Source organism: Lipotes vexillifer, unplaced genomic scaffold (genome assembly GCF_000442215.2).
Source record: "Lipotes vexillifer unplaced genomic scaffold, Lipotes_vexillifer_v1.1 scaffold889, whole genome shotgun sequence".
NCBI lineage: Eukaryota > Metazoa > Chordata > Mammalia > Artiodactyla > Lipotidae > Lipotes > Lipotes vexillifer.
Window position 1 is genome coordinate 270,495 of NW_006788335.1, and position 24,543 is coordinate 295,037.

The 24,543-nt window shown below is 46.2% G+C and overlaps 2 protein-coding genes across 4 annotated transcripts in view; one reads left to right on the top strand and one right to left on the bottom strand.

The window, feature by feature from the left end:
• MKRN2 (makorin ring finger protein 2) overlaps window positions 1-19,276 on the top strand; it is a 24,084-nt gene extending 4,808 nt beyond the window's left edge. The window contains exons 2-8 of one of the 2 annotated variants that reach the window (XM_007461555.1): window positions 4,766-4,894; window positions 5,834-6,015; window positions 7,191-7,495; window positions 8,389-8,603; window positions 10,708-10,818; window positions 18,562-18,706; window positions 18,886-19,023. In XM_007461555.1, coding sequence (XP_007461617.1) covers window positions 4,766-4,894; window positions 5,834-6,015; window positions 7,191-7,495; window positions 8,389-8,603; window positions 10,708-10,818; window positions 18,562-18,706; window positions 18,886-19,023 — 1,225 coding nt within the window. Of the gene's footprint in view, window positions 1-4,765; window positions 4,895-5,833; window positions 6,016-7,190; window positions 7,496-8,388; window positions 8,604-10,707; window positions 10,819-18,561; window positions 18,707-18,885 lie in introns of both variants that reach the window. The other variant, XM_007461556.1, reaches the window with a different exon arrangement.
• Window positions 19,277-20,155: 879 nt separating this feature from the next.
• RAF1 (Raf-1 proto-oncogene, serine/threonine kinase) overlaps window positions 20,156-24,543 on the bottom strand; it is a 72,796-nt gene continuing 68,408 nt past the window's right edge. The window contains exons 13-17 of one of the 2 annotated variants that reach the window (XM_007461557.1): window positions 23,488-23,534; window positions 22,172-22,290; window positions 21,651-21,782; window positions 21,381-21,515; window positions 20,156-21,153 (exon numbers count right to left, since the gene is read on the bottom strand). In XM_007461557.1, the coding sequence (XP_007461619.1) occupies window positions 21,010-21,153; window positions 21,381-21,515; window positions 21,651-21,782; window positions 22,172-22,290; window positions 23,488-23,534 (577 nt within the window). In that variant the 3' untranslated portion in view covers window positions 20,156-21,009. The remainder of the gene's footprint in view (window positions 21,154-21,380; window positions 21,516-21,650; window positions 21,783-22,171; window positions 22,291-23,487; window positions 23,535-24,543) is intronic. The other variant, XM_007461558.1, reaches the window with a different exon arrangement.

The following is a 24,543-nucleotide window of genomic DNA, read 5'->3' on the forward strand; positions in this document are numbered from 1 at the left end:
TTTACCCGCCAAGTCCCAGGTGCTGTAAGCAGGCTCAGACCTGCTCTATTAACTCTTCTGCATACTTTTAAAATCAGTATTGTGACAAGATTCTTTTCATATAGGCCTTTTTTTTTTTAAGTTTCTAACAAGAATACCCTTCGTTTGCCAGATTCTGAGCCTTTTTTCTTTCTTTTTAAGTAAATCTACAGCAGCCTTATAGCAAGTTACTACACAATCTCTGATTTAGTGGAAGACTCCCAGGGGGTGTTGCCTGGGAAAAGCATAACTGACCACCTAGAAGAGACCCTATAGGACGCCACCTTTAGTATAGTCACTTACATCACAGGTCCAGTCATCTTTGTAGGCTCAGAAATTTGATTCTGTTGGTGTATTTAGAGATGGCTTATGCTACCCAAACTCAGTAGACACTGACATACAAAGTAGAATACCCTTTTAACATTTCCCAGGAGAAAAGAAACTGTCAGGTGGGCCTGGTCAGCACTTCTGCTTTTGGGGAGATAGACAGGTGGAGAAAGTTAGAAGTGTGCTTAGGGAGCAAGGAGGGATGGAAGGGCTTAAAACTTGTGGCCTCCAGCTCAGCAGCCTCCCAGGCCCATTGTAGGGCTGAGGTGCAGCATGAATTGCCACCTGTGTTCTCTGGTACCCTTTCTCTGGGAAGGACAGTCCGGGCCTTCTGACCTTCCTTAGAGTCCACTCCCTTTCCCATCGTTTGAATGTTGTCAGTCGTTCTCCAGTTCCAGGCAGAACCACATAATTGGTTAGGTTTAGGCTTTCTGTGTTCAGTCGCATTTGGTGATGTTCCAGCTGCGTCTTCCTCAAGTTATTTCCAGGCTTTTTTTTCCCCCCCTTGATGTATACTTGATGTACAATATTATGTAAGTTACAGGTGTCCAATATAGTGATTCACAGTTGTTAAAGATTATACTCCATTTATATTTATTATAGAATATGGGCTATATTCCCCATGTCATACAGTATATCCTTGTAGCTCATTTTATACCTAATAGCTTGTTCTACTTAACTCCCTACCCCTATATTGCCCCTCCCCCCTTCCCTCTTCCTACTGGTAACCACTAGTGTTCTCTGTATCTGTGAGTGTGCTTCTTTTTTGTTACATTCACTAGTTTGTTATATTTTTTAGATTCCACATATAAGTGATAACATACAGTATTTGTCTGACTTGTTTTCTTTAGCATAATGCCCTCCAAGTTCATCTGTGTTGCTCCAGATGGCAAGATTTCATTCTTTTTTCTGGCTGAGTAGTAGTCCGTTGTATATACGTATACCACATCTTCTTTATCCATTCCTCTGTTGATGGACATTTAGGTTGCTTCCACATCTTGGAAATTGTAAATAATATTGCTGTGAACATTGGGGTGCGTGCATCTTTTCAGATTAGTGTTTTGCATGTATCTTTTCAAATTAGTGGTTTGGAGGTTTTCTTATATACCCAGGAGTGGAATTGGTGGGTCATATGGTGGTTCTTTTTAGTTAGTTAGGAAACATATGTACTGTTTTCCACAGTGGCTGCACCAATCTACATTTCCACCAACAGTGTGGGAGGGTTCCCTTTTCTCTACACCCTCACCAACATTTGTTATTTGTGTTCTTTTTTATGATAGCTATTCTGACTGGTGTGAAGTGATCTGTCACTGTGGTTTTGATTTGCATTTCTCTGATGATTAGTGATGTTGAGCATCTTTTCATGTGCCTGTTGGACAGCTGCATATGTCCTCTTTGGAAAAATGTCTACTCAGGTTTTCTGCCCATCTTTTTTAATCAGGTGGTTTGGTTTTTTTTGATGTTGAGTTGTATGAGCTGTTTGCATATTTTGGATATTAACCCCTTACCAAATCATTTGCAAATATTTTCTCCCCTTCAGTAGGTTGTCTTTTCATTTTGTCGATGGTTTCCTTTGCTGTGCAAAAGCTTTTATGTTTAGTTTGTTTATTTTTTATTTTATTTCCTTTGCTTTAGGGGACAGATCCAAAAAAATATTGCTACGATTGATGTCAGAGAGCGTTCAGCCTATGTTTTCCTCTAGGAGTTTTATGGTTTCCAGTCTTAAATTTACGTCTTTAATCCATTTCAAGTTTATTTTTGTGTATGGTGTTAACCGGATGTTCCCAACCATGTGTTCAAGAGCCCCAGCTCTCTCGGGTCAGGGGCGCCAAGTTGGGAAGCACTATACCGTGGAGGAAAGCCTAAACCAGCGCACTGCCAGGAAAGCACACTGTGGGCTGGAGCGGTGGGAAGGTTTCTTGGTACAGCCAGGACTCGTGCTAGTCATGAAGGAAGGTGGGTTATCACAGTTAAGTACAGTGAAAGATGGGGTACAGTGTTGTAGAAAGGGGCCACGGTACGGACAGAGGCAGACTGACAGGAAAATCAGTTTTTGGTGGGAAAAGGTCAGGGCTGTCTTGGGAAGACCGGAGCTGGGGTCCCCTACTCAGCAATTAGATCTTCTCTAAGTCATCACACCTCTCTGAGCCTCAGCTTTCCTGTCTGCATCTCTGAGCCTCAGCTTTCCTGTCTGGTGTAGAGCTAATATTCCTCATAGTAGTATCAGGATTAAGTGAGATAAAGAAGTAAAAGTGCTAGACAGAGTACTGATGGTACTGCTTGTTGGGGTTGTTGTATTTTTCCTCATTTCATATATTTCTGATAACATACTTGTTCAGAGGGAGGGAGGGCCCTCCTTGCTCCGAAGTCTTCATTCAAGAGGTATGTGTTATCCCTCTCTAAAAGGATAAACTGTCACAGCCATACGGGAGAGGGGAGAGATGGGTGAAACCAGAGTGCTTGGGAGTTGATAAGGTGAAAGCTGGTGTGGAAACATCTTGGGAGTTACCCTACCACTGTCTGCTTTTGTATATATTTGAGACTTTCTATAGTATATTTTTTAAGTTAAAACATGGATTCACAGATAAAGCCCCTTTACAGAGCAGCCTCCTGACAGGCTCCTCTCACCTACACTTCCAGCCCCTCCAGTCTGTCTTCGCCCTGCAGCTCCAGTGGCCTTTCTGCAAGAGGCCTAGGGAGGGGGTTTAGTGTGTCTCAGGGCTTGACTTGTCCCTTATTGGGAGGTGCACTCATCACTATTCCAGCTGCCCCAGTCAGGCCTGATCCTCCATCTGTCTCAGCAGGCCTGTCGCACCCTCGTGGGGCCTCGCTTCCCTGCCTTTCTGTGTTTCTGGCACATACTCCTCCCACCCATTGGCACCCGGGCATTCTGTAGACTGCTTGGCTAGGCGGCCCCTGGGCCAGCGCCCCCTTCTCTCTGCCTCGGTTCATGGACTGTGACTCCTCAGCCCTATGCGTGCGTCGTGATAAGGCCCAGGTCCCTCTTGTAACTAACTGTCAGCTTAACCGGCAGCATTTTTTTCCTAAACTAATAAGAACTGAACTTTGGGGGTACCCACTGTGAGATAGGTATTGTACTGAGCATTTATGGGGTTTTTTAAACCATATTCTCTCCGGTATTCGATACTTATCGTAATTTTTTTTTTTTTTTTTTTTTTGTTTGATATCGAAATCTTGATTGTTGACTTACAAAACCACTGTTGGGAGTCTGTTTGCAGGCCCAGCAGTCATGGCTCACGGGCGCAGCCGCTCCGCAGCATGTGGGATCTTCCCAGACCGGGGCACAAACCCGTGTCCCCTGCATCGGTAGGCGGACTCTCAACTACTGCACCACCAGGGAAGCCCTTGTAATTTTTTTTTAATAAATTTATTTATTTTTAAAAAAATTTATTTATTTTTGGCTGCGTTGGGTCTTTGTCGCTATGTGCAGGCTTTTCTCTAGTTGCGGCGAGCGGGGGCTACCCTTCATTGCAGTGCGCAGGCTTCTCATTGCAGTGGCTTCTCGCTGCGGAGCACGGGCTCTAGGCACGCAGGCTTCAGTAGGTGGCTTGCAGGCTCAGTAGTTGTGGCTCGCAGGCTCTAGAGCGCAGGCTCAGTAGTTGTGGCGCACGGGCTTAGTTGCTCCGTGGCATGTGGGATATTCTTGGACCAGGGCTCGAACCGGTGTCCCCTGCATTGGCAGGCGGATTCTTAACCACTGCGCCACCAGGGAAGCCCTTCATAATCTTTTAAAACTAAAGCAACCATTTACTATTACAAAAGCAGTATATGTTCATGGTAGAAATACTAGAAAGTACAGATCAACAAAAATAAGAAATTACCACGGGGGAAGGGTAAGCTGGGACAAAGTGAGAGAGTGGCGTGGACATATATACACTACCAAATGTAAAATAGATAGCTAGTGGGAAGCAGCCGCATAGCACAGGGAGATCATCTCGGTGCTTTGTGACCACCTAGAGGGGTGGGATAGGGAGGGTGGGAGGGAGACGCAAGAGGGAGGGGATATGGGGATATATGTATATGTATAACTGATTCACTTTGTTAAAAAGCAGAAACTAACACAGCATTGTAAAGCATTTATACTCCAATAAAGGTGTTAAAAAAAACACAAAACACCATATGACTTACTCTCAAGGATTGCCACTCTTAAAAAGGCTATTGTTGGGCTTCCCTGGTGGCGCAGTGGTTGAGAGTCCGCCTGCCGATGCAGGGGACGTGGGTTCGTGCCGCGGTCCGGGAAGATCCCACATGCCGCAGAGCAGCTGGGCCCGTGAGCCATGGCCGCTGAGCCTGCGCGTCCGGAGCCTGTGCTCCACCGCAGCAGGAGAGGCCACAACAGTGAGAGGCCCGCGTACCACAACAACAACAAAAAGTTTTATGCCTCTGCTTGTCTCATCAGGTATTTTATGCATGGTGTGTGTCGGGAAGGAAACCAGTGCCTGTTCTCACATGACTTGGCAAACAGCAAGCCATCTACCGTCTGCAAATACTACCAGAAGGGCTGCTGCGCCTACGGAACTCGTTGCAGGCAAGAACCCGCTTCTGTCGCCGGCTGTTACACTCAGTTCACTACCGTCATGGACGTAAATCCTGGGTCTTGATGATGGGAAAACTTTAGTTTAAAAGTAATGTTACAGAAATAATTTTGAAACCTCAAATTTAGTACCATAAAAATTTTAATTTTTCAAAGTCACTTTTCACGCCTATTCTTATGAGTCTGTAGTTATAAATGTGCCCTCATGGTATACATAAGATTTTCTATCTTGCCTTTTTTTAACATGTCATAAGCTCCTTCCAGTGCTGCTGCTTTATGTCTTACCTGTAATTTTATAATTCTTCATAATGTTGACATACCATCATTTTATTAACTATCCCTGTATTAGATACTTAAGGGGCTTCCAGTGTTTTGCTATGAGTGCAGTGAACATTTATGAGCATATGTAGAATCATCCTTTTTTACCGACATCTGTAGGCAAGTTTTGTAACTTCTAGACAGAACATTCCAAAACCTGTTCCTGTGCTGTTGTAGTGAAGGGCTGATCTGCTTTCCTGGGCTGCAGAGCTCCCTTCAGTCCTTCCTCTGTGCTGCCTGGGATGTGGGAAGTTGGCCCACTCTGCCCTCCCCCTGCCAGTGGGCGCCCCCAAGAGACAGTCCAGGAGAAGCCAGTCAGTCAGCATCTCCGGAACCATCGGGCTCTCTTTGTGTGGTCTGGGCAGTACATCTGTCCCACTCAAGTCCCACAGGACACTTAAGTGGAGGTGATAGAGAGCAGTGTACTACTCACTCTGAATTGCCAGGTAATTCTTACTAATTGATAAGACTTTTATCAGTTAAAATACAGGAAACGATTGTCTCATTGTCCACGTCTACAGATGGAGCAGAAGGAGGGATGTTCCAGGTCTGGGGAATGCGGGAGGCATGTGCGTGTGGTGTGTCCGTAATGCATCTGCTGTGTGTTTTGTTCAGATACGATCACACGAGGCCCTCTGCTGCAGCTGGTGGGGCCATGGGCACTGTTCCCCATGGGGTGCCCTCCCTGGGTTTCCACAGTCCTCACCCTCCTTCCGACCTCACTGCATCAGTCGTGAAAACTAACTTACACGAGCCTGGGAAACGTGAAAAGAGGACATTGGTACTTAGAGACCGAAGTGAGTGAGCAGAATCCTTCTGTTGCCTTTTTGAACAGCACTCTTGCTTTCCTTGGCCTTCTCTTGTCAAGGGGGCTCCTAACCTCACACCCAGAACAGTCCTGAGAACAGGCTTCATCTGGCTGCAGAGCATTCAGATGACGCATTAGGTGTCGTGTCCGTGGTGGGGCAGAGCGCCAGGTTTGCCTGGCAAAACATTGAAGGTGGCCTTTTTGTCACCATGTAACTGTCATCTGCATAGCGTGGTTGCCCAACTCTGAGAAGCACCAAGCTGTTCATTTCAAAGCTACAGGTTTTGTTGAAGAGCACGTTTCACTGTTTGTCTTCTTGGTCAGTTCATAGTCTTAGTTCTTAGGCTGAGCCAGTTCCACCTTTGGAAATAGAATAGCATATTCAGGTTTGGGGAGTGATCTGTACCCTGGAGCAGGGTTTGCGTGGGTAGAAGGCTACAAATCGTAGTTGTTTTTATTGGCTGGTCCTCACCAGGTGAAGGGGTTTCTACTTCTGGAAATTGTTCAGCATAAGACAGGCAGATCCCATCCTAAGCAAACAATAAATCCATCCCGTCAGATATATCCCCTCGGAAAATGTTAGAAGCATGATGGGTAGGCAGCAGCTCCCATGTGAGAAGCAGGTGGGTGGCCGAAGGACAGTTTGACTCTGGCCTCAGGACCCAGAGACTTGCTCCAGATTTTCATTCTCCTTCACTTTAAAATGATTGGTAACTTTACTGGTAAAAAGGAAACCACTGTATTCTATTGACCTCATTCTGAATTCCTTTTGACTTATACTTTGTTTTCTTTAAAAAAATTTTTTTTAAGTGTAACTGGTCCATGTGTTGAGATTTCCATACTTGGCATTTTTAAAAAGGACTTTAGTGTTATTTTATATAAATATATCATGGTCTGCTTTGCTATTACCCTATGTTGCCAATTATGTTTTTTTGTTTTCATTATGGTTCTAAGTAATATCACTGAACATTTTTTCTTTTATTTTTCCCCTCTTGGCCTGTTTTTTCCATACATCCCAAGAGTGGAATTCCCAAAGTCAGGGTTAGTTTGTCAGGCTTTGACTGATTGCTTACCAGAATTGGGCCAGTTTTCATGTGTGTGTGTGTGTGTGTGTGTGTGTGTGTGTGTGTGTGTGTGCGTGCGCGTGCTGTGTTTTATTTTAAGATCTCTCTGGCATGGCTGAAGAAAAGACTTGCCCAAGTGTGGTGAGTAATCCCGGAGGCTGCAGTGACCTGCAGAACAGCCCGGAGCTGAAGCCGCTTTCCTACCTAGAAGCGATCAGGAGTGGTCTCAATAGCTTGGAAGCTAGCAGCTCCTACAGCAGCGAGCAGCAGCTGTGCCCCTACGCAGCTGCCGGGGAGTGCCGATTTGGGGATGCTTGTGTCTACCTGCATGGGGAAGTGTGTGAAATCTGTAGGTTACAAGTCCTGCACCCCTTCGACCCAGAGCAAAGGAAAGCTCACGAGAAGGTACAGTTGCAAGCCTTTATGGGAACTCTTTTTAAGGAATTTGAAGTGCACTAAGTGACAAAATCGGTATTTCTGTAAGCATTTTTCTGCCAGTAATACCTGCATTTTGTACCTGGCCAGCCAGGCCAAGTTCTGGAGAATTTGAGGAGTTCAGTGTCGGAAGGGACCTTGCAGGTCATTAGGCTCCCGTGTTTGTGCGGGCTTCTGCTCAGCACAGGGTTGTGGAGGTTGTCTGTCCCCCGGGGGGTGTTCAGGTGAGCACGGGTTAGCACTTCCCTCCTCCCCAGGGACATGACATCCGGGTGCTGTGCTGCGGGTTCGGCTCATGTGTGCATCCACTGTGCGAGGGCCTGGGTCCTAGGTCCTTTACATTGATTCTGGTGCCTGATGCGTGGTGCTGCGCAGTGGACATGCTCTGTTCACCTGCCTCCTGAGTGAAGGGATTCGTTCAGTAACTGGTTCTCGTAGGAAGAAGAGATGCTGCTGACCTCTGACCCTGGCCTGTCAGCCTGATGTTTTAGATTAAGGGTTATTTGGCATTAACGGTGTTGGTGTTGGGAAAGGCGGTACTCAGAGGGGCAAGGAGACCAGGGTCCCAGTCTTTGGGACCTCCTTGACCCCACAGTGGCCCTCTAATCTTCTTGGGCCTCTGGTCTCGGCTTTAAATTGGAAGTGACCGTGGAGCAGTGCCGGACAGGCAGTGGGGCGAGCCAGTGGTGGTCTTTAGAGAGCTTTGTGTCCCGAATGCAGGGCATGGCCAGGCCTGCCTGAAGCAGCCACAGTCCCCGTTCCTTCCCGATCCTGGTTGTACTGTGTGGCTGGCAGTCATTCTGGGCTCTCACCACTCCCCAGCCCAGAACCAAAGGTTTCCTTCCCCGCTCCCTGTACTTCAGATCTGCATGTCAGCATTCGAACACGAGATGGAGAAGGCCTTTGCCTTCCAGGCGAGTCAGGACAAAGTGTGCAGCATCTGCATGGAGGTTATCCTCGAGAAAGCGTCAGCCTCAGAGCGGAGGTTCGGGATCCTTTCCAACTGCAACCACACGTATTGCCTGTCCTGCATCCGGCAGTGGAGGTGTGCCAAGCAGTTTGAGAACCCAATCATCAAGTAAGTGTAGTAGGGGTCTTACCTATAGAGTCTGGGAGAAGGTTTGATTTGGGATTTTCTTCCATCCGCAGGGAAGCCTTCCCTTGTCCTCCACAGGTGAGTGGTGAGTCCTTGAGCAAGGACTTGAGCAAGTCACAGACCCTTCCTGAGCCCAACTGCCTTTTCTTTTAAAACGCAGGTGACAATTCCTGCCAGGCATTTAGGGTGTTGGGGGGACACTCAGCAGGGATCCTCTGTGTGAGAAGGCCCATTTGCCTCTGGCACAGTTACTGGTGGTCCGCCCGTAGGCCGATTGCCTTTTTTTCTTTAATCTGTAACGTAGGGCTTGAGGACTAAATGGAATAGTGCATGTAACACATTTCACATAATGTCTGATACATGGGATGTACTCAGTGAGCCAACACAGGGTTTTATCCCCCAGCTTTATTGAGAGATAACTGACACATAACATCATAGGATTCTTAAATTCCGCAGTGGGGTGGCAGAAAAGCTAAGTCATAGTGAGAAGTTACCGCGTGCTGTGTACTGTCAGAAACTTCACATACATTAAGTCGTAATTCTCTCAGAGACTCTCTGATCATCATCCTCATTTTATGTATAGGGAAACTCAGGTATGGTGAGGTCAGGTAACTTGCCCGAAGTCACACATTCGTGTGGTAAAATAACAGCTTTATTGAGATAAAAATGTACAATTCAGGGCTTCCCTGGTGGCACAGTGGTTGAGAGTCCGCCTGCTGAAGCAGGGGACACGGGTTCGTGCCCCGGTCTGGGAAGATCCCACATGCCGCGGAGCGGCTAGGCCCATGAGCCATGGCCGCTGAGCCTGCGCATCCGGAGCCTGTGCTCCGCAACGGGAGAGGCCACAACAGTGAGAGGGCCGCGTACCGCAAAAAAAAAATACTATTCAGGGTTTTTTTTTTTTTAATATATATTCTTAGTTGTGCAGCTGTTGTTACTATAGTCTAATTTTAGGACATTTTCATCATCTTAAAAAGAAACCTCTACCTACAGCCACTGCCTGTTCATCCCTCTTTCCAGCCCCTGGCAACCACTAATCTCCTCTTTCTCTATAAATTTACCTGTTCTGGACATTTCATATAAATGGAATCATACAATATTGTGGCCTTTGTGTCTGGCTTCTTTCACTCAGCATGTTTTCAGAGTTCATCCATATTGTAGCATGGATCAGTACTCCATTCTTTTTTTGTTTTTTTTTTGCGGTACGCAGGCCTCTCACTGTTGTGGCCTCTCCCGTTGCGGAGCACAGGCTCCGGACGTGCAGGCTCAGCGGCCATGGCTCACGGGCCCAGCCGCTCTGCGGCATGTGGGATCTTCCCAGACCAGGGCACGAACCCGTGTCCCCTGCATCGGCAGGTGGACTCTCAACCACTGCGCCACCGGGGAAGCCCCTTCATTCTTTTTTAGTGACTATAAATAATATTCCATTGTATGGCTAGACCACATTTTGTTTATGCATTCATCAGTTGATGGACATTTGGGTTGTTTCCACCTTTTGGCTATTATGGCTAGTGTACCTATGAACATTTGTGTATTTGTTTGAATACTATTTTCAGAACTTTTGGGTATACCCTTAGGAGTGGAGTTGCTGGGCATATGGGAACTCTGTGTTTAAAATTTTGAGAAACTGCCAGAGTGCCATCCATAGTGGCTGGACCATTTTACATCCCCATCAGCAACATAGGAGGATTCCAGTTTCTCCGCATTCTTGCCAGCACTTAGTTGGTCTTGATTTCTGATGTTAGCCATCCTTGCAGGTGTGAAGTGATACCTTAGTGTGGTTTTGATTTGCATTTCCCTGATAACTAATGGTACTGAACATCTTTTTCTGTGCTTATTGGCCATTTTGGAGAAATGCCTACTCAAATCCTTGCCCCATTTTAAAATTAGGTTGTCTTTTTTATTGTTGAGAAGAACATGTTTCAACAGTAAATTAGGTTAGAGGATTGCGTTTGTACCTTTTAGAATTCCAGGGTGGGAATCAAACACCTGGAGCGGTCCTGCATTTGAGCACAAGGTTTAGTGGTGGAGTGTGCACAGGATTTGTAGCTGAATCTCTCCCTTACTAAGCTGACTCTTTCTTCAGGTCTTGTCCAGAGTGCCGCGTGATATCAGAGTTCGTAATTCCAAGTGTGTATTGGGTAGAAGATCAGGATAAAAAGAACGAGTTGATTGAAGCTTTCAAGCAGGGAATGGGGTAAGTGCTCTGCGCTCAAGCGCGGTCTGGTGCGGGCCTGGCTCTTGTTTCCATCTTTGCTTCATGCAGGGCCTCCCCTGTGGGGCGGCCACTCAGTGTCTTTTCTCTCGGGCAGCATGCCAGGCTCTGGGGACACAGAGATGAGCAAGCAAGGCCGTGGTGAAGTGGTTCTTAAGCTGAGCGGTGTGCCCTAGAAATCCTGCTTGTAGTGCTAAGATAGCCCTTTTATCTCTGATCATTCGTTCAACAAATAGAGATGAAAGATCTGTCTGATAGGCCTTTTCTAGTTGCTGGAGATACAGCACTAAACAAACTAGACAAAAATCCCAGCCCTCACACAGTTCACATTCTACTGAAGGAAAAAAATAAGAAGAAGAAGAAACAAACAAGAAAATAGGAAAATGTTTATTATATGGTGGGGCTAAGGAGTGAAATAGGCCTGGGAATGGGGATAGGAAATGAGGGGATTGCAGTTTGCCTGCTGGAGCTCAGAGGACACGTCAGTAAGGCGACCTGTGAGCAGAGACCTCGAGGAGGCAAGGTGGCGAGCCATGTCCATGTGACTGAGAAGAGCGCTCCAGAGGGAGGGGGCTGTCACTGCAGAGAAAGCTCTGAGGCTGGAGCATGTCTGCCTTGTTCGGAACAGCAAGGCGGAGGTGCAGGAGAGAAGCAGGTGGGGAGAACACTGGAGACGAGGACAGGGGGAGTAGGGTGAATTGTGTTGGGCTCTGTAGGTCATTGGATAGACTAGCTTTTTTATTCTGGCTGAGGTGGGCAGCCGTCATACGATTTTGACCAGAGGAGTGACATGATCTGATATATTCTGAAAGGATCACTGTGGCTGAACCACTGAGAATATATTGAAAGAGGAGGCAGAAGTGGAAATGGGGAGACCAGTCAGGCTGTTACAACAGTCCAGGCGAGATGTGGCCGTGGCTTGGACCAGGGTAGGAGGCATGGAGGTGATGGGAAGTGGTCGGATTCTGGACCTGTTTAGAAGAACTGGGATGGATTTGCTGATGCGTTGAATACGGCGGAGGATTCAGATTTCACTTCCAGTGTTACCACTTTTCATTTCTTTGCTGCACTTCTATCTTTGTTGGCCAGTTTCCTCTTTCAGTTATCCGTTTTTGTAAAATGTCTTGTGGATGTATCACTGGGCAACAAGGAGGCAACACACCTCCACTGAATAACAGATGCACAGTGACCAGTCACCGACAGACTTGGGAGGAGACTTAAGATGGTCAGTCACTGACCGTGGTGCACATGTGCTGTTTGTATGGTGGGTTGGACTGAAGAGCTGACAGTGTGTGCTTCACATGGTCACTCACAGTTGTGTGTTGTGGTGACAGAAATTTGAACCGTGTTGCTGGGGGACCAGTGGCCCTTAACGAAACCATGGTGGATTCATTTCCTGTGGCTGCTGTAACATTACCACAGACTGGGTGCTCAAAACACCAGACATCTCTGTTCTTTCACACTTGTGGAGGCTGGAAGTCCAAAATCCAGGTGTGGGCAAGGGTGGCTCCTCCTGGAGGCTCTGAGGGAGAATTTGTTCCAGGCCCCTCTCCTGGCTTCTGGGTGCAGCGTAACTGCAGTCTCTGCCTTTGTCTGCTCTGTGTCTCTCTCTCCCCTCTGACTCGTGTAAGGGTCTCTCCCATTAAGACCCTCCCCATTAATCCAGGATGATCTCATCTTGAGATCATTAACTCCATCAGCAAAGATCCTTTCTCCAAATAAAGTCACATTCACAGGTAGCAGGGCTTAGGATTTTGACCTTTTGGGGGCCGCTGTTCAACTCACCGTACATGGTGCATCAGTCTGTTCCAGATTAACAACAGACTGGGTGGCTTATAAACAGCAGGCATTTATTTCTCACAGTTCTGGAGGCTGGGAAGTCCAAGATCAAGGTGCCAGCATGGTCGGGTTCTAGTGAGGGCCAGCATCCTCTCACTGCGTCCTCACATGTTGGAAGGGGTGAAGGAGCTCACCGGCTCTCCTACAAGAGCACTAATGACATTCGTGAGGGCTCCACCCTCAATGACTTAATCACGTGTCTCCTAATTCTATCCCACTGGACATTAGGATTTCAGTATGTGAATTTTAGGGGGATCCAAACATTCAGACCATAGCACATGATCAGAACCTTGCAAAGCAAGGGCTTGCCTGTTTACCCCGGCTGTTCTGTGCCCCTGCTGATGGATACCTCTGCTGTTTCTGCTGTGTTAGCTATTTTGAATATTGTTTAGAATTCCATTTTAACTTGCATCTTTTTAGCTTATCTCTTTTTAATGGTTTTTTCTTGGGATTACAATATACTCCTAATATTTTAGTCAGAATTAATGTTCCTGCTGCCTTATATAATATGCAGTTACTTCCTCATTACCATCTTTGTGCGTCAGATATAATGCATATCATACATTAGAACTGCACAAGGTAATAATATAATTTTTTATTATTTAGGTATAATTGGCAAATAAAATTATGAAATACTTAAAAGTTTACATCATGGTAATCTGGTATACATTGTGAAAGGAGTCCCCCATCTAGCTAATTAACACATCCATTGCCTCACAATTTTTTTTTCCCACTGTCTTAGCAAATTTCAGTTGTACAGTACAGTGTTGTCAACCAGAGTCACTATGTTTTATCTTTATTCACCTTAATAGGTGATAGTTTGCACCCTTTCACCAACCTCTCCCTATTTTCCCTGCACCCTTGCCTCTTGCAACCACTTTTCTACTGTTTCTATGAGTTTTGTTTTTTTTTTAGATTCCCACATATATGTGATGCCGTCCAGTATTTGTCTTTCTCTGACTTATTTCACTTAGCATAATGCCCTCAAGGTCCATCCGTGTTGTCACAAGTGGCAGGATTTCCTTCTTTCTCGTGGCTGAATAATATTCCATTGTGTGTGTGTGTATATATACACACAGACACATACCACATATTCTTTATCCATTCATCTGTTAAACAACTTGTTTTTATATCTTGGATATCGTGAATAACGCTGCAGTGAACATGGTGGGGGTGCAGGTATCTCTTCTAACAGGTGTGAGGTGATATCTAATTGTGGTTTTGATTTGCATTTCCCTGATGATTAGTGAGATTGAGCATCTTTTTATGTGCCTGATGGCCATTTGAAAAACTGTCTCTTCAGTTCCTCTGCCCATTAAATCTGATTGGTTTATTTTTTGCTACTGAGTTGTATGAGTTCTTTGTATATTTTGGATATTCACCCCTTATCAGATAGGTGACTTGCACATATTTTCTCCCATTCAGTAGGTTGTCTTTTCATTTTGTGATGGTTTCCTTTGTTCTGCAGAAGCTTTTTAGTTTCATGTGGTCCCTCTTGTTTATTTTTGCTTTTGTTGCCTTTGCTCTCAGTGTTAAATCCAAAAAATCATCTCCAAGACAGATGTCAGGGAGCTTGTTGCCTATGCTTTCATGTCTTACATTCAAGGCTTTAATCCAGTTTGAGTTAATTTTTATGTGTGGTACCACATTGTGGTCCAGTTTCATTCTTTTGCATGTGGCTGTCGTTTTCCCAGCACCATTTTTTGAAGAGACTGTCCTTTCCTCATTGCATATTCTTGGCTCCTTTGTTGTAAATTAATTGACCATATATGAACAGGTTTATTTATGGGCTTTCTATGGTGTTCTATTGATCTGTGTGTCTGGTTCAGTACCATACTGTTTTGGTCACTATAGCTTTGTAAACTAATTTGAAATCAGGAAGTGCAGTACCTCCAGCTTTGTTCTTCTTAGGATTGCTTTAGCTGTTCAGGACTTTGTGGGTCTGTACAAATTTTAGGATTGTTTTTTCTGTTTCTGTGGAAAATGCCATTGGAATTTTGGTAGAGATTTCTTGCTTTGGGTGGTATGGACATTTTAACAGAATTCTTCTAATCCGTATGCATGGAGTATCTTCCCATTTATGTGTTGTCTTTGATTTCGTTCATCAGTGTCTTGCAGTTTTCAAGTGTATGACTCTTTCACCTCCTTGGTGTTTCTAGGTATTTTATTCTTTTTGATGCAGTTGTAAATGGTATTTTCTTAATTTCTCTTTCTGATGATACTTCATTGGTAGTATATGAAAAAACAACTGACTTTGGTATATTGATTTTGTATCCTGCAACTTTAATGTATGGGATGTAATACTTACATGCATTAGAACCTCACAAGGTAATAATAACTTCTGCTTTAAAACTTGTCAGATATATATTTCCAGTGCTCTGTCATTTGGTATGTAATTCCTTCCAATTGCTACAGTTGCCCTTCAGCCTCAAGAACTGCCTTTAACATTTTTGCTGATCTGCTGGTGATGAGTTTGAAGGTTTTCTTTTTATCAGAAATAGGGTTCCCCCCCCCATTCTTGAAGGATATTTTCATTGAATTTATTGGTCTAATTGGTCTTATTTACATGTTTGCCTCCTCTTTCAATGAGTAAAATTCTGAGATAATAGTTTGGGGTTTTCCCCTCTCTTCTTTCAGCGCTTTGCAAATGTCGTTCCACTGTATAATCTGGCCTCTGTAGTTTCTGATAAGAAGTCAGGTGTGATTCAGATTGTAGTATGTCATTTTTCTGGGTCTTTATCCTGGTTTTCAGCAGTTTGATACTTTGCCTAGGAGTGATTTTTTTCATATTCTACTGCTTAGTTTTCTCTGAATTTTTAAGTTTATATTATTCACCAAATTTAGAGAAATTGTGGCCATTGTTTCATCACATTTTTTTACTACCCTGCTTTTCTTCTGGGATTCTAATTACAGGTGATAGACTTTTTATATTATCCTATAAGTTTCAGGCTCTGTTTTTTTTTTTTCCAATCTTCTTTCCTCTCTGCTCATGTTCTTGAACACATGTATAGTAGCTGCTTTGAAATCCTTGTTATCTTGAAGTTAGACTCTGTTGATTGTCCTTTAAGAATGGGTCACATTTTCCTGATTCTTCATTGAGTTGAGTCATTTTGGATTGTAACCTAGACACTGTAAATCTGACCTTGTAGAGACTCTGGATTCTGTTAGGTTCATTTATAAAACGTTAATGTTTTTGTTTTAATAGGCAGAGAAATTGTTTAGACTCCAACTCTTGGGCAGCAGTTCAAATCTCAGTTCAGTTTTTTTATCCTTAGCTGAGTTGCCTTGAGCCTGCTGCATTGATGTGTGGGTTAGGGTCTGGCCTGGGATTTGGGAGTAGTTAGTATGCAGTATTTGGATGGGTCCCTCTCAGGCCCTTTTCTTTGGGGGACTGTTTCCTCGCTTCCAGTGGTTGATTTCCACCAACTCTTTTTGTTCTTCAGGCCAGAAAGACTTGATTTTTCCACTGGAGTTTTAGCCACCCCACGTAGATACTTGCCTGGAGCCTGCTCTAGGTTAAGTGCTATTTTTTCTTAAAAAAGATAACTCAGTCTCTTGCCATTCCATTCTTCCACGTGTCTAATCTCGTGAAGAATCCTACTTTTGTTCACTCTCCAGTGCCTTCAGGTCTTTTAAGAGTGTCTGTATTTCTGGTTCATCTGCAGGAAGGGTACTAAAAGCCAAACTGTATATTATCTTTTTAAATAGTTCCTTTAAGTTGCATATTGATTACTGAAGGCTTGATATCTTCTTGTTTTACCATTTTTACCTCCTGCGATGTTCTTGTGTGTCCACCAGAGGGCAGCAGTGGCAAGGCAGAGGGGTCCAGCCTGCAGAAAGGAGCTCTGCTGCAGTTCTCCGAAAAGTCACGTTATTGCTGTTTGGGTCTTCCTGGCCTTGCTTTCTGTTGATGACAGTGTTTTCATGCATTCCACAGACATTTACTGAGCTGCAGGCCAGGCTCCCTCAAGCTAAACACCAATGTGGGATATAGAGTAAAAATCAGTAAGAAATTTCATGGGAAATTACAGCAGGACAATTATGATACAGGTTATCTGGTGACAGATTTATCATGAGAGGCCGGAGCCAGATGTCACAATAGAGAAGGCACTGGGATCCACCTGGGAGTGTCAGGGAAAGCAGGATGGGAATAGGACCCTGAGCCCTGAAGCATGAATAGTCCGTGTGTCGGGGCTGGGGGCTGGGGTGGCAGATGGGATGACATGGATGCAGAATGGTGCAGATTCTGTGTTTGGGGAGCAGTGGGCGTGGTCCCTGGGGGTTGAAAGGAGTGTATCGAAGGATGTGGGACCTACAGGGACACAGGCACAAGTCTGAAGGGGCCCTGAGTGTCTTTAAGAACAGGACGACAAGGGACACACTGTTTGGGGAAGCTCCTCTGAGGTGTGTGAAGAGAGTAGAACCTGGTGAGGAGGAGGCCTGGTCCAGGAGACTGGACCACAGCAGGCAGGCAGGCAACAGGATGGTGCCCCGAACGCGTCAACGGTGTGGGAACCGAGAGGATGGTCGACTGGGGAGGTGCTTTGTAGGCAGAAGTAACAATTGGATGTGGGCACTGAGAACAGAGATGGAGTAGGAGTGATCTGGAGGCTTATGTCCCTGGTAACCAGATAAGGCTGGGGGAGGGGGGCGATCATTTTGGGGTGGGGACCAGAGAATAATGTTTTGAACCTGACGAGTTTGTTAAAGCCAGCGTCCCGCAGACCCTGTTAAGAACTTGCCACTTGAGCGGTCATTTGAAGATCTGCTCAGAACCTTGGGGACAGTGGGCCATGGATGGCGTCTGGTCCACAGACTTCTCAAATCCACTCCCTGGTCACCTGTGCTTGAGTCAGACCTGGTGGAAGTGGACAGCTGCTGGGGAGCTTTTCTTTGTGCTGCTCTGAGGCCTGCCTCAGGGGCTTTGACCACCATCTCTGCCGTCGTCCCCTCGTCTGAGAAAACAGGGAACACTGACGTCAAGAAGGTCCCTTCCTTGTCTGCCACCGCCACGTACCCCATCCCCGCGGCAGCCTGCCCTTTCTGCTGGGATTTGGCTTCATTTCTGCACCTTCCCCGCCCTTCTGGCTTCTCGGGCATCTCTTCCTCTGCAACGTGGGATCACTTATGATTACATAAGCCAAATTTCATTTCAGCGAGAAGGAATGGGAGTTGTCTGTTTGGCTCCCTGTTTGGTTCTGAGTTTCTTCAGGAGCAGGGGTTCGTAACATAGGGGTCTGTAGCTAGAGACTGAAGATGGGGGGAAATCTTTTTAACTTTCTGATAACTGTATTTTGTAGACCTATGTGTCTTCTTTTATGCATTTAAAAACACTGTTCCGAGAAGAGTTCTGTAGCACAGAGTTAAGAAGTCCTGTTCTGGAGGGTGGGGAGCAAGGAAAATTGGAATGAGATTTGTAACTTTAGGCAGCTGCTAAAGCCTGCTGCTTTCCCTGTGACTCCTAAGTGAAGGCTTCCTGTGGTCACCTTGACATCATTGCTGGCCAGGAGGAAGGAGAACTTTCTTGGGTGAAGCTCCTGTTGGGACTTTGAGCTGAGGCAAGTAGCCCAGCTTCAGAACCTTGGAGCCCAGACAGCTGGCCCAGAGGAATGCTCAGGCCTACCTGCCCCTGGAGGCCTTTGGAGCACTGCAGGCTCAAAACACAGTGGAGGCTCCGTGCACGTTCTATTCCACGTGAGGCAGCATATCGTGGTGCAAGTACCGTCCAGCTTGGAAATCAGCATCCCGCCTCTCTCAGCCTCATTTTCAGCCCCTCTGACCTGAGGCTGACCTGGCTCTGATAGGGATGGATGAAGACAGTGGTTCATCTGCACCCCAGATTTTCCCACTGTTCTGTTCTTTTGATCCTTACTTTCTGCTTTTCAGAAAAAAAGCTTGTAAATACTTTGAGCAAGGCAAAGGGACCTGCCCATTTGGAAGCAAATGCCTTTACCGCCATGCTTACCCTGATGGGCGGCTAGCAGAACCAGAGAAACCTCGGAAACAGCTCAGTTCTGAAGGCACCGTGAGGGTAAGGACTTCGCCATCTCTAGTCAGGAACACCCACCTGTAGGCATTTCCGGGGACTGCTCCTGGCCCCTCCTCGTAGCTTTGGCGGAAGGGCATGTGGTAGGCAAATGAAATAGAAGCTACTCAGCTTTCACGTTGCCTTTAGCAATAACCAGGCATGTTTGCTGGCTGTTTTTGCAGTTCTTTAATTCAGTGCGGCTCTGGGATTTCATTGAGAACCGAGAAAGCCAGCATGTCCACAGCACCGAAGACGTCGACATGACAGAGCTTGGGGACCTCTTCATGCACCTCTCCGGAGTGGAGTCATCAGAACCCTGAAGAGTAGGTGGTCGCCCTGCGTCTTCGGCTCCACCAGCCGAGGCTTCCCCAAGGCAGGGTGTGCAGAGCTTCCTTCACGGCAGCCTGGGGTGGCGTGTCACTTGAATTTGAGTGGGGTTGTATTTAACCTTGGTCTCATCCACTCCATTATTACAGCCATGGGACGAGTAAGGATATAAAATAACCTGAACACATATATGGAATTGCTGCTTCCCTACTTGCTGTTTATGTTAGTTGCACCTCAAACTCCTCAGGGGGGCCAGCTGACCAGCCAGCGTTTTCACTGATTGATTCAGACCAGCCTGGCTCCCGTCCTCGAGGACCGTGCAGCTGCCCCTAAAGCAGCAGATTCATTTATCTTACCAAAGGATTCCTGTGTGGTGAACCTCCCTAGTGTACTGAAATAGTGTGGTCAACACTGGATTTGTATATTGCTTTTCAAAAACCAAGTGAGCGCTGCACACCTTAGCACAAAACTTGACTTAGGGCTCTGCAGTGTCCCAAATCAGGGGAGAAGTCTTGTTGCAGGACGTTCAGCAGACAGGTATAAACCTTCTTACCTGGGGGTGGGGGGTGGGGCTCTTGAAGTAGCAGGAAGCAGAGATATGGCCCCTCTTTTCCGGTTTGTGGTAGGGTCACAATCGGAGTAATCTTGCACACATGCCTCCAGGGAAACTCTCACCTGCTGGCTTGTGCCCCGAGGGCTCATGTGTGTTATCTGTAAAACCTGGCTTTGGTTTTAAATTTTATAAAAACAGCACCCAAGAACAGTTTCTGGTTCTTATCTAGCGGTGGTCCTGAAGAGAGTACAAGTCTTCTGTCATCAGTAGTGATTTTAATTGAAGGAGCATAACCTTGTGAATCAGAACGCAATCCAAGCCTAAATTATCTATTTTTATAGACAGCTGTAGACACCAAATGTTTATAAAATGCATTACTTTAAAGAAGAAGTCTACTCTTTACCTGAGTGAGTTTGGAGTTCTTAGGTGAAGGGTGACAAAGGCTGATTTCAATTCCCAGCAGAGGCTCTGGGCCCATTTCCTGTTTCTTGAGTTCTGCTCCCAAAGGCATGAACAAATGGAGTTCAAGCTGTGAGCTCAGGATTACTTTAAAAGGAGGAAACAGCCATTAAACCTACATTTAATTTATTTTATTAAAATAACAAATTGAATAACTGTATTTTGTCAGGCGCAATAAAAACAAAATTAAACCCAAGAAAACCTGTGTTCCTGGCTTCCTTGTATACAATGTGATGTAGGGACAAGGCTGGTGGGGCAGGGGTTGGGGGGCCCGCCCCCGCCCCATAGGGGCAGCTCCTGGAAGACAAATTCAGCACAATGGAAGACTGCTCCCTGAGAGGGCGGAGACTGGGAGGGGCAGGCCAAGCACCTCTTCTGGAAAACCATCCCAAAGCACTAGAGACCTTCAAGAAAAGGCAGTGTCCCCAAAGTCAAGTCCATAGTACCAAAGCAGGCTCCTCCAGGCTGCCACGGTCTCGACAGTCCTGGGCTGTTTGGTGCATTATGTGCAAAACTACCTGTTTGGTGCCACACCACGTATCTCTGAAGAGAAGTCCTGTGATAAGCGTTCCTCATAGGAGCTGATCTCCAAAATCCACATGTCCCCACGTCACGGCTGGTTTGCCTGCTACATGCATTTTCTCTGAGTGCTTTTTCTTGCCCTAAAAATACTCGAACAGCTGGGGCCCCAGATCATGTACTGCCATCAGCGGCCACCGGTGCATCTGAAGGAGGCTCGGCTCATGAGCACAGGGGTTGTGGGGGAGCAGGACAAACCAACACTGCAAATGGCTTCCTCCTCCCAGGGCCAGAGGGGTAGAAAAGGCAACATGAAGTCAAGGCCCTGTGAGTGGTCTAGAAGGTCCTTAGCAGCAGCTTCTCTGAAGACGAGCTCTGTCCCCGCAGAAAGGTGATGCCTGCTGACTTCCCTTCCCACCTGGTGGCCTGAGTGCAGGTGCAGAGTCAACTAGAAGACAGGCAATCGAGGGGATGTGGTCAGCGTGCAGGCATTGATGTCCTCGGTATGGGCCGCCCGGTGCAGGGATGGCTCAGAAGCGCTCCGGTTGATTTTCGGTAGAGAGTGTTGGAGCAGCTCAATGGAAGACAGGATCTGAAACAAGGCCATAAAATGGTCTCATGGCAGGGGACAGGGCATTCTGCAGCAGCAGCTTTCAATCTGGGCCAAAGACACAGGCCGTTCTCCCCACCCGCCCTGCATCATCTTGTGGAGAACACAAGTCCCTCCCTATAGAACAAAAAGCAAGAAACTTCTCTCCTTGTTTGTATCACTAAGAACTCCTGCTTTAATCAGTTCTAGCACCTTGAGCCAAGTCTTACCTGGGGAAAAAGAGGCCTCTCTTCCTTAACTTTCTTCACACAGTCGGCTACCAGCCTCTTCATTGCTTTGGGGCAGTTCTTGTACAGCTTACTAAGGTCTGGGGAGGCGTACCCTCGGCCTACCATGAAGATGATCTAAGGGAGAGAAAGCAGTTGAGGGAACAGGTGGATGAACAACAGTGAAAGCAGCACCTTCCACCCTGTGTTGCTCAGACGGGCAGAGCCCGGGGGCTTCCACGGCGAGCGGGTCGTTGAGCACCAGTGACGCACCTGATCGCGGTTGCTGATGTGGGAGTAGGGCAGCTCCCCCGTCATAAGCTCGTACAGCACGATGCCGTAAGAGTAGACGTCGGACTGGAAGCTGAACGGGTTATTGTCTTGCATTCGAATCACCTCTGGGGCCTACGGGGACAAAGTGCATTTGTCACCATCTGTGCCCCAAAGACATGCAGGAGCCAGGCTGTCCCTTGGGCTGGGTATGAAAGTCCCCGCCTCAGCCCTGCTGTAGCTCTTTCCCAAAGGGCTCCCACTCTCAGGCCCAAAGGAGCTCAGGAATCCTGTCTCTGAGATCCAGCACTCCCCATCACCTAACTCCCCCGAGCTGTGCTTCAGCACTTCCTGGTGGCCAGCTTCCTCCAGGAAACCCAAATTTGCCCAGGGGCTGCCAACACTACAGGTGTCACCGAGGTGGTCGGGAAATGTAGAGAAATGCCTGAAGCCTGCATACAGACCTCCCATCACATCACCCCTCCTGGCCCTGCACCCTGCTAGAGGGAGCCCAGCCGCCTCACCATCCACAAGATGGAGCCGGTGGGTTGTTCAACCTGCTGAGAACCACTCCAGCGCGACTTCACTGTTGCCAAACCAAAGTCTCCAATTTTCACCGTCAGGCCTTCATGGAGAAATATATCTCAATGCCTGTTAAGGACTGTGGTTTTAAAAGAATGGTCAAGTTACTTTTGAAAAACTTCCCAAAGTTCTTAACTAGCACCATCTCTCGGCCGCCCATCTGCCCCAGCCTTCTCTGCACTGGATTTGCTAGTGCTTTAGAACGCGGCTCCTTCCAGGAGGTGCTTTGGGCACCAGATTCTCTGGCTCCAGCCACAACAAGCCAGTTTGCCCCCAACTGCTGCTGCTGCTGCTGCTGCTGCTGCCTCCATTTACGCACCTAGGAGCCGGGTCTCTGGCCTTGTGACATTGCCACATAACGTAGGTGCCTTTACACCCCAAGACTCTGAGCATGGCCTGCTGACTGCTTACATCCATTTGCCTGCATCCTGCCCTCCAATGGCTAACGGAAACACCCTGAGTCCTGAATGCTGTCTGCCTGAAGGCATTTCTCACAGGATAGGTACCACTTGGTGACTTCGAAATCAAAACCAAACACCTCAGTTCTGAGTAAAGAAGCCAGGCGGTTTAAGGCCGACTTGTGTGATCTGCTGATGCCCAGTAATTCATACCTCCTTAAAATCGGTGGTGTCTGCCTTCATGGTATAATACGTTGGTCCGCAAAAACCCACCACTAAAAGGTATCTTATGTCTCAGACCCATGCCCAAAATAGGCCACATCCCATCATGCGACCCAACACAACTGCTGTGCCTCTCACTGGCCAAGAAGCAAAGTGTAGCTGTAATGCCATACTCCCTTCAAAGAGAAAGGCTGGTGGAGGGAGGCAGACGTAAAATTGTTACATTTCACACCCTACAGCAAGAAAAACACCTTTATTCATTTCCCTTCTGTAAAAGCACATTAAGTCTTGGAAAGGGTTGATTCCAACAGTAATCTCTAAGGAAACCATTTCTGTGCATTCAAGAAGCAATTTTAAGTAGTAATTTTTAAAATCTTGCAACTTTTGGCTTGCAGCTACTGTCTGACCAGATATACAGTCCACAAACTAGAAGTAAGCACGAAGGACAAAAGGCCCATTCTCCCAAGTTAAATTTAATAATAAAGAGCATTTAAAAATTAGGCCTGTTTCAAGCATAACCCAAACGGGTATCTCTATTTTCATGGAACTCTTTCCAGAGTCACTTTTGCTGAGGTAAACTTTAAAAGTGTCCTAAATTTAGAACTGAGCCGTCAGATGAAACTACCACCAAAGGATACTGTTGGATTTCATGTCTCTGTGGATGATGTTCTTTGCATGCAAGTAGCTGTGAAGGGAAAATAAGTCTATTAAAACCAGTTTGAGAGGTATTGGTAGAAAGCAGCTTCAAATTACATCTAAGAAGTAAACCACTTGAAGGCCTGACTCCTAGTTGAGAAGTCACTTTCGGGGATTGGCCCTGCACTGGTTCAGCCTGGTCCATGTCAGGACTTATACCTGAAAGTGAGGCCACAGCACAAACAGGGAAGGTCTTCTTTCAGCATCAGTTTTATTCAAAAAGCAATTCCAACAACCCAAATATCCATCAACTGATGAACAAATAAAACGCTGTATATCTATACAATGGGATATTCTTCAGCCATAGAAAGGAATGGAATACTGATACACACTACAACATGGATTAATCTCTCAAAAACACGCCAAGTGAAAGAAGCCAGACACAAAAGACTTCATCTAGTATCTTGAAAATCTTCTAAAATTAGTGGTGATGGTTTACACCTCCGTGAATATACTAAAAAAACTGAATTGTACACTTTAAAGGGGTGAATTTTAAAAGTGAATTTCATCTCTAAAAAATAACTGACTAGTCATTTCTGAAAATGTACACAATGCAAATTCCATATGAATTTTAAAAATACAACATGAGATTTTATAAACCACTTGCGAGCACAGCTTTAGTTAAGTTCCTAGTCGTCGGGGGGTATGAGGAGTTCCCCCTGCTCCACATTAGGGGTACTTCAAAGGAAAAGTTTGAGAAGCGCTGCCCTGGCTTAGCCAAGAATGAAACGCACACGCACACCCCTTTCACAGAGAAATGTGTCAAAGCACAAAGACCCAAAACAATAGTATTTAATGGAGGTGCTATGGATCACCTTAATTTAAGCATTCTCCAAAAGGAAAAATTAAACAGAACGTGACACCTGATCAAACCTTTACATGGAATAAGCACACTTGATAGGCTACGCCTCAGACACGATGCCCACCAGGAGGTGGCAACCCGCACTGTGTTGAGTGTTTGGCTGAATTTTTTTTTTTTTTTTTTTTTTTTTTTTTTA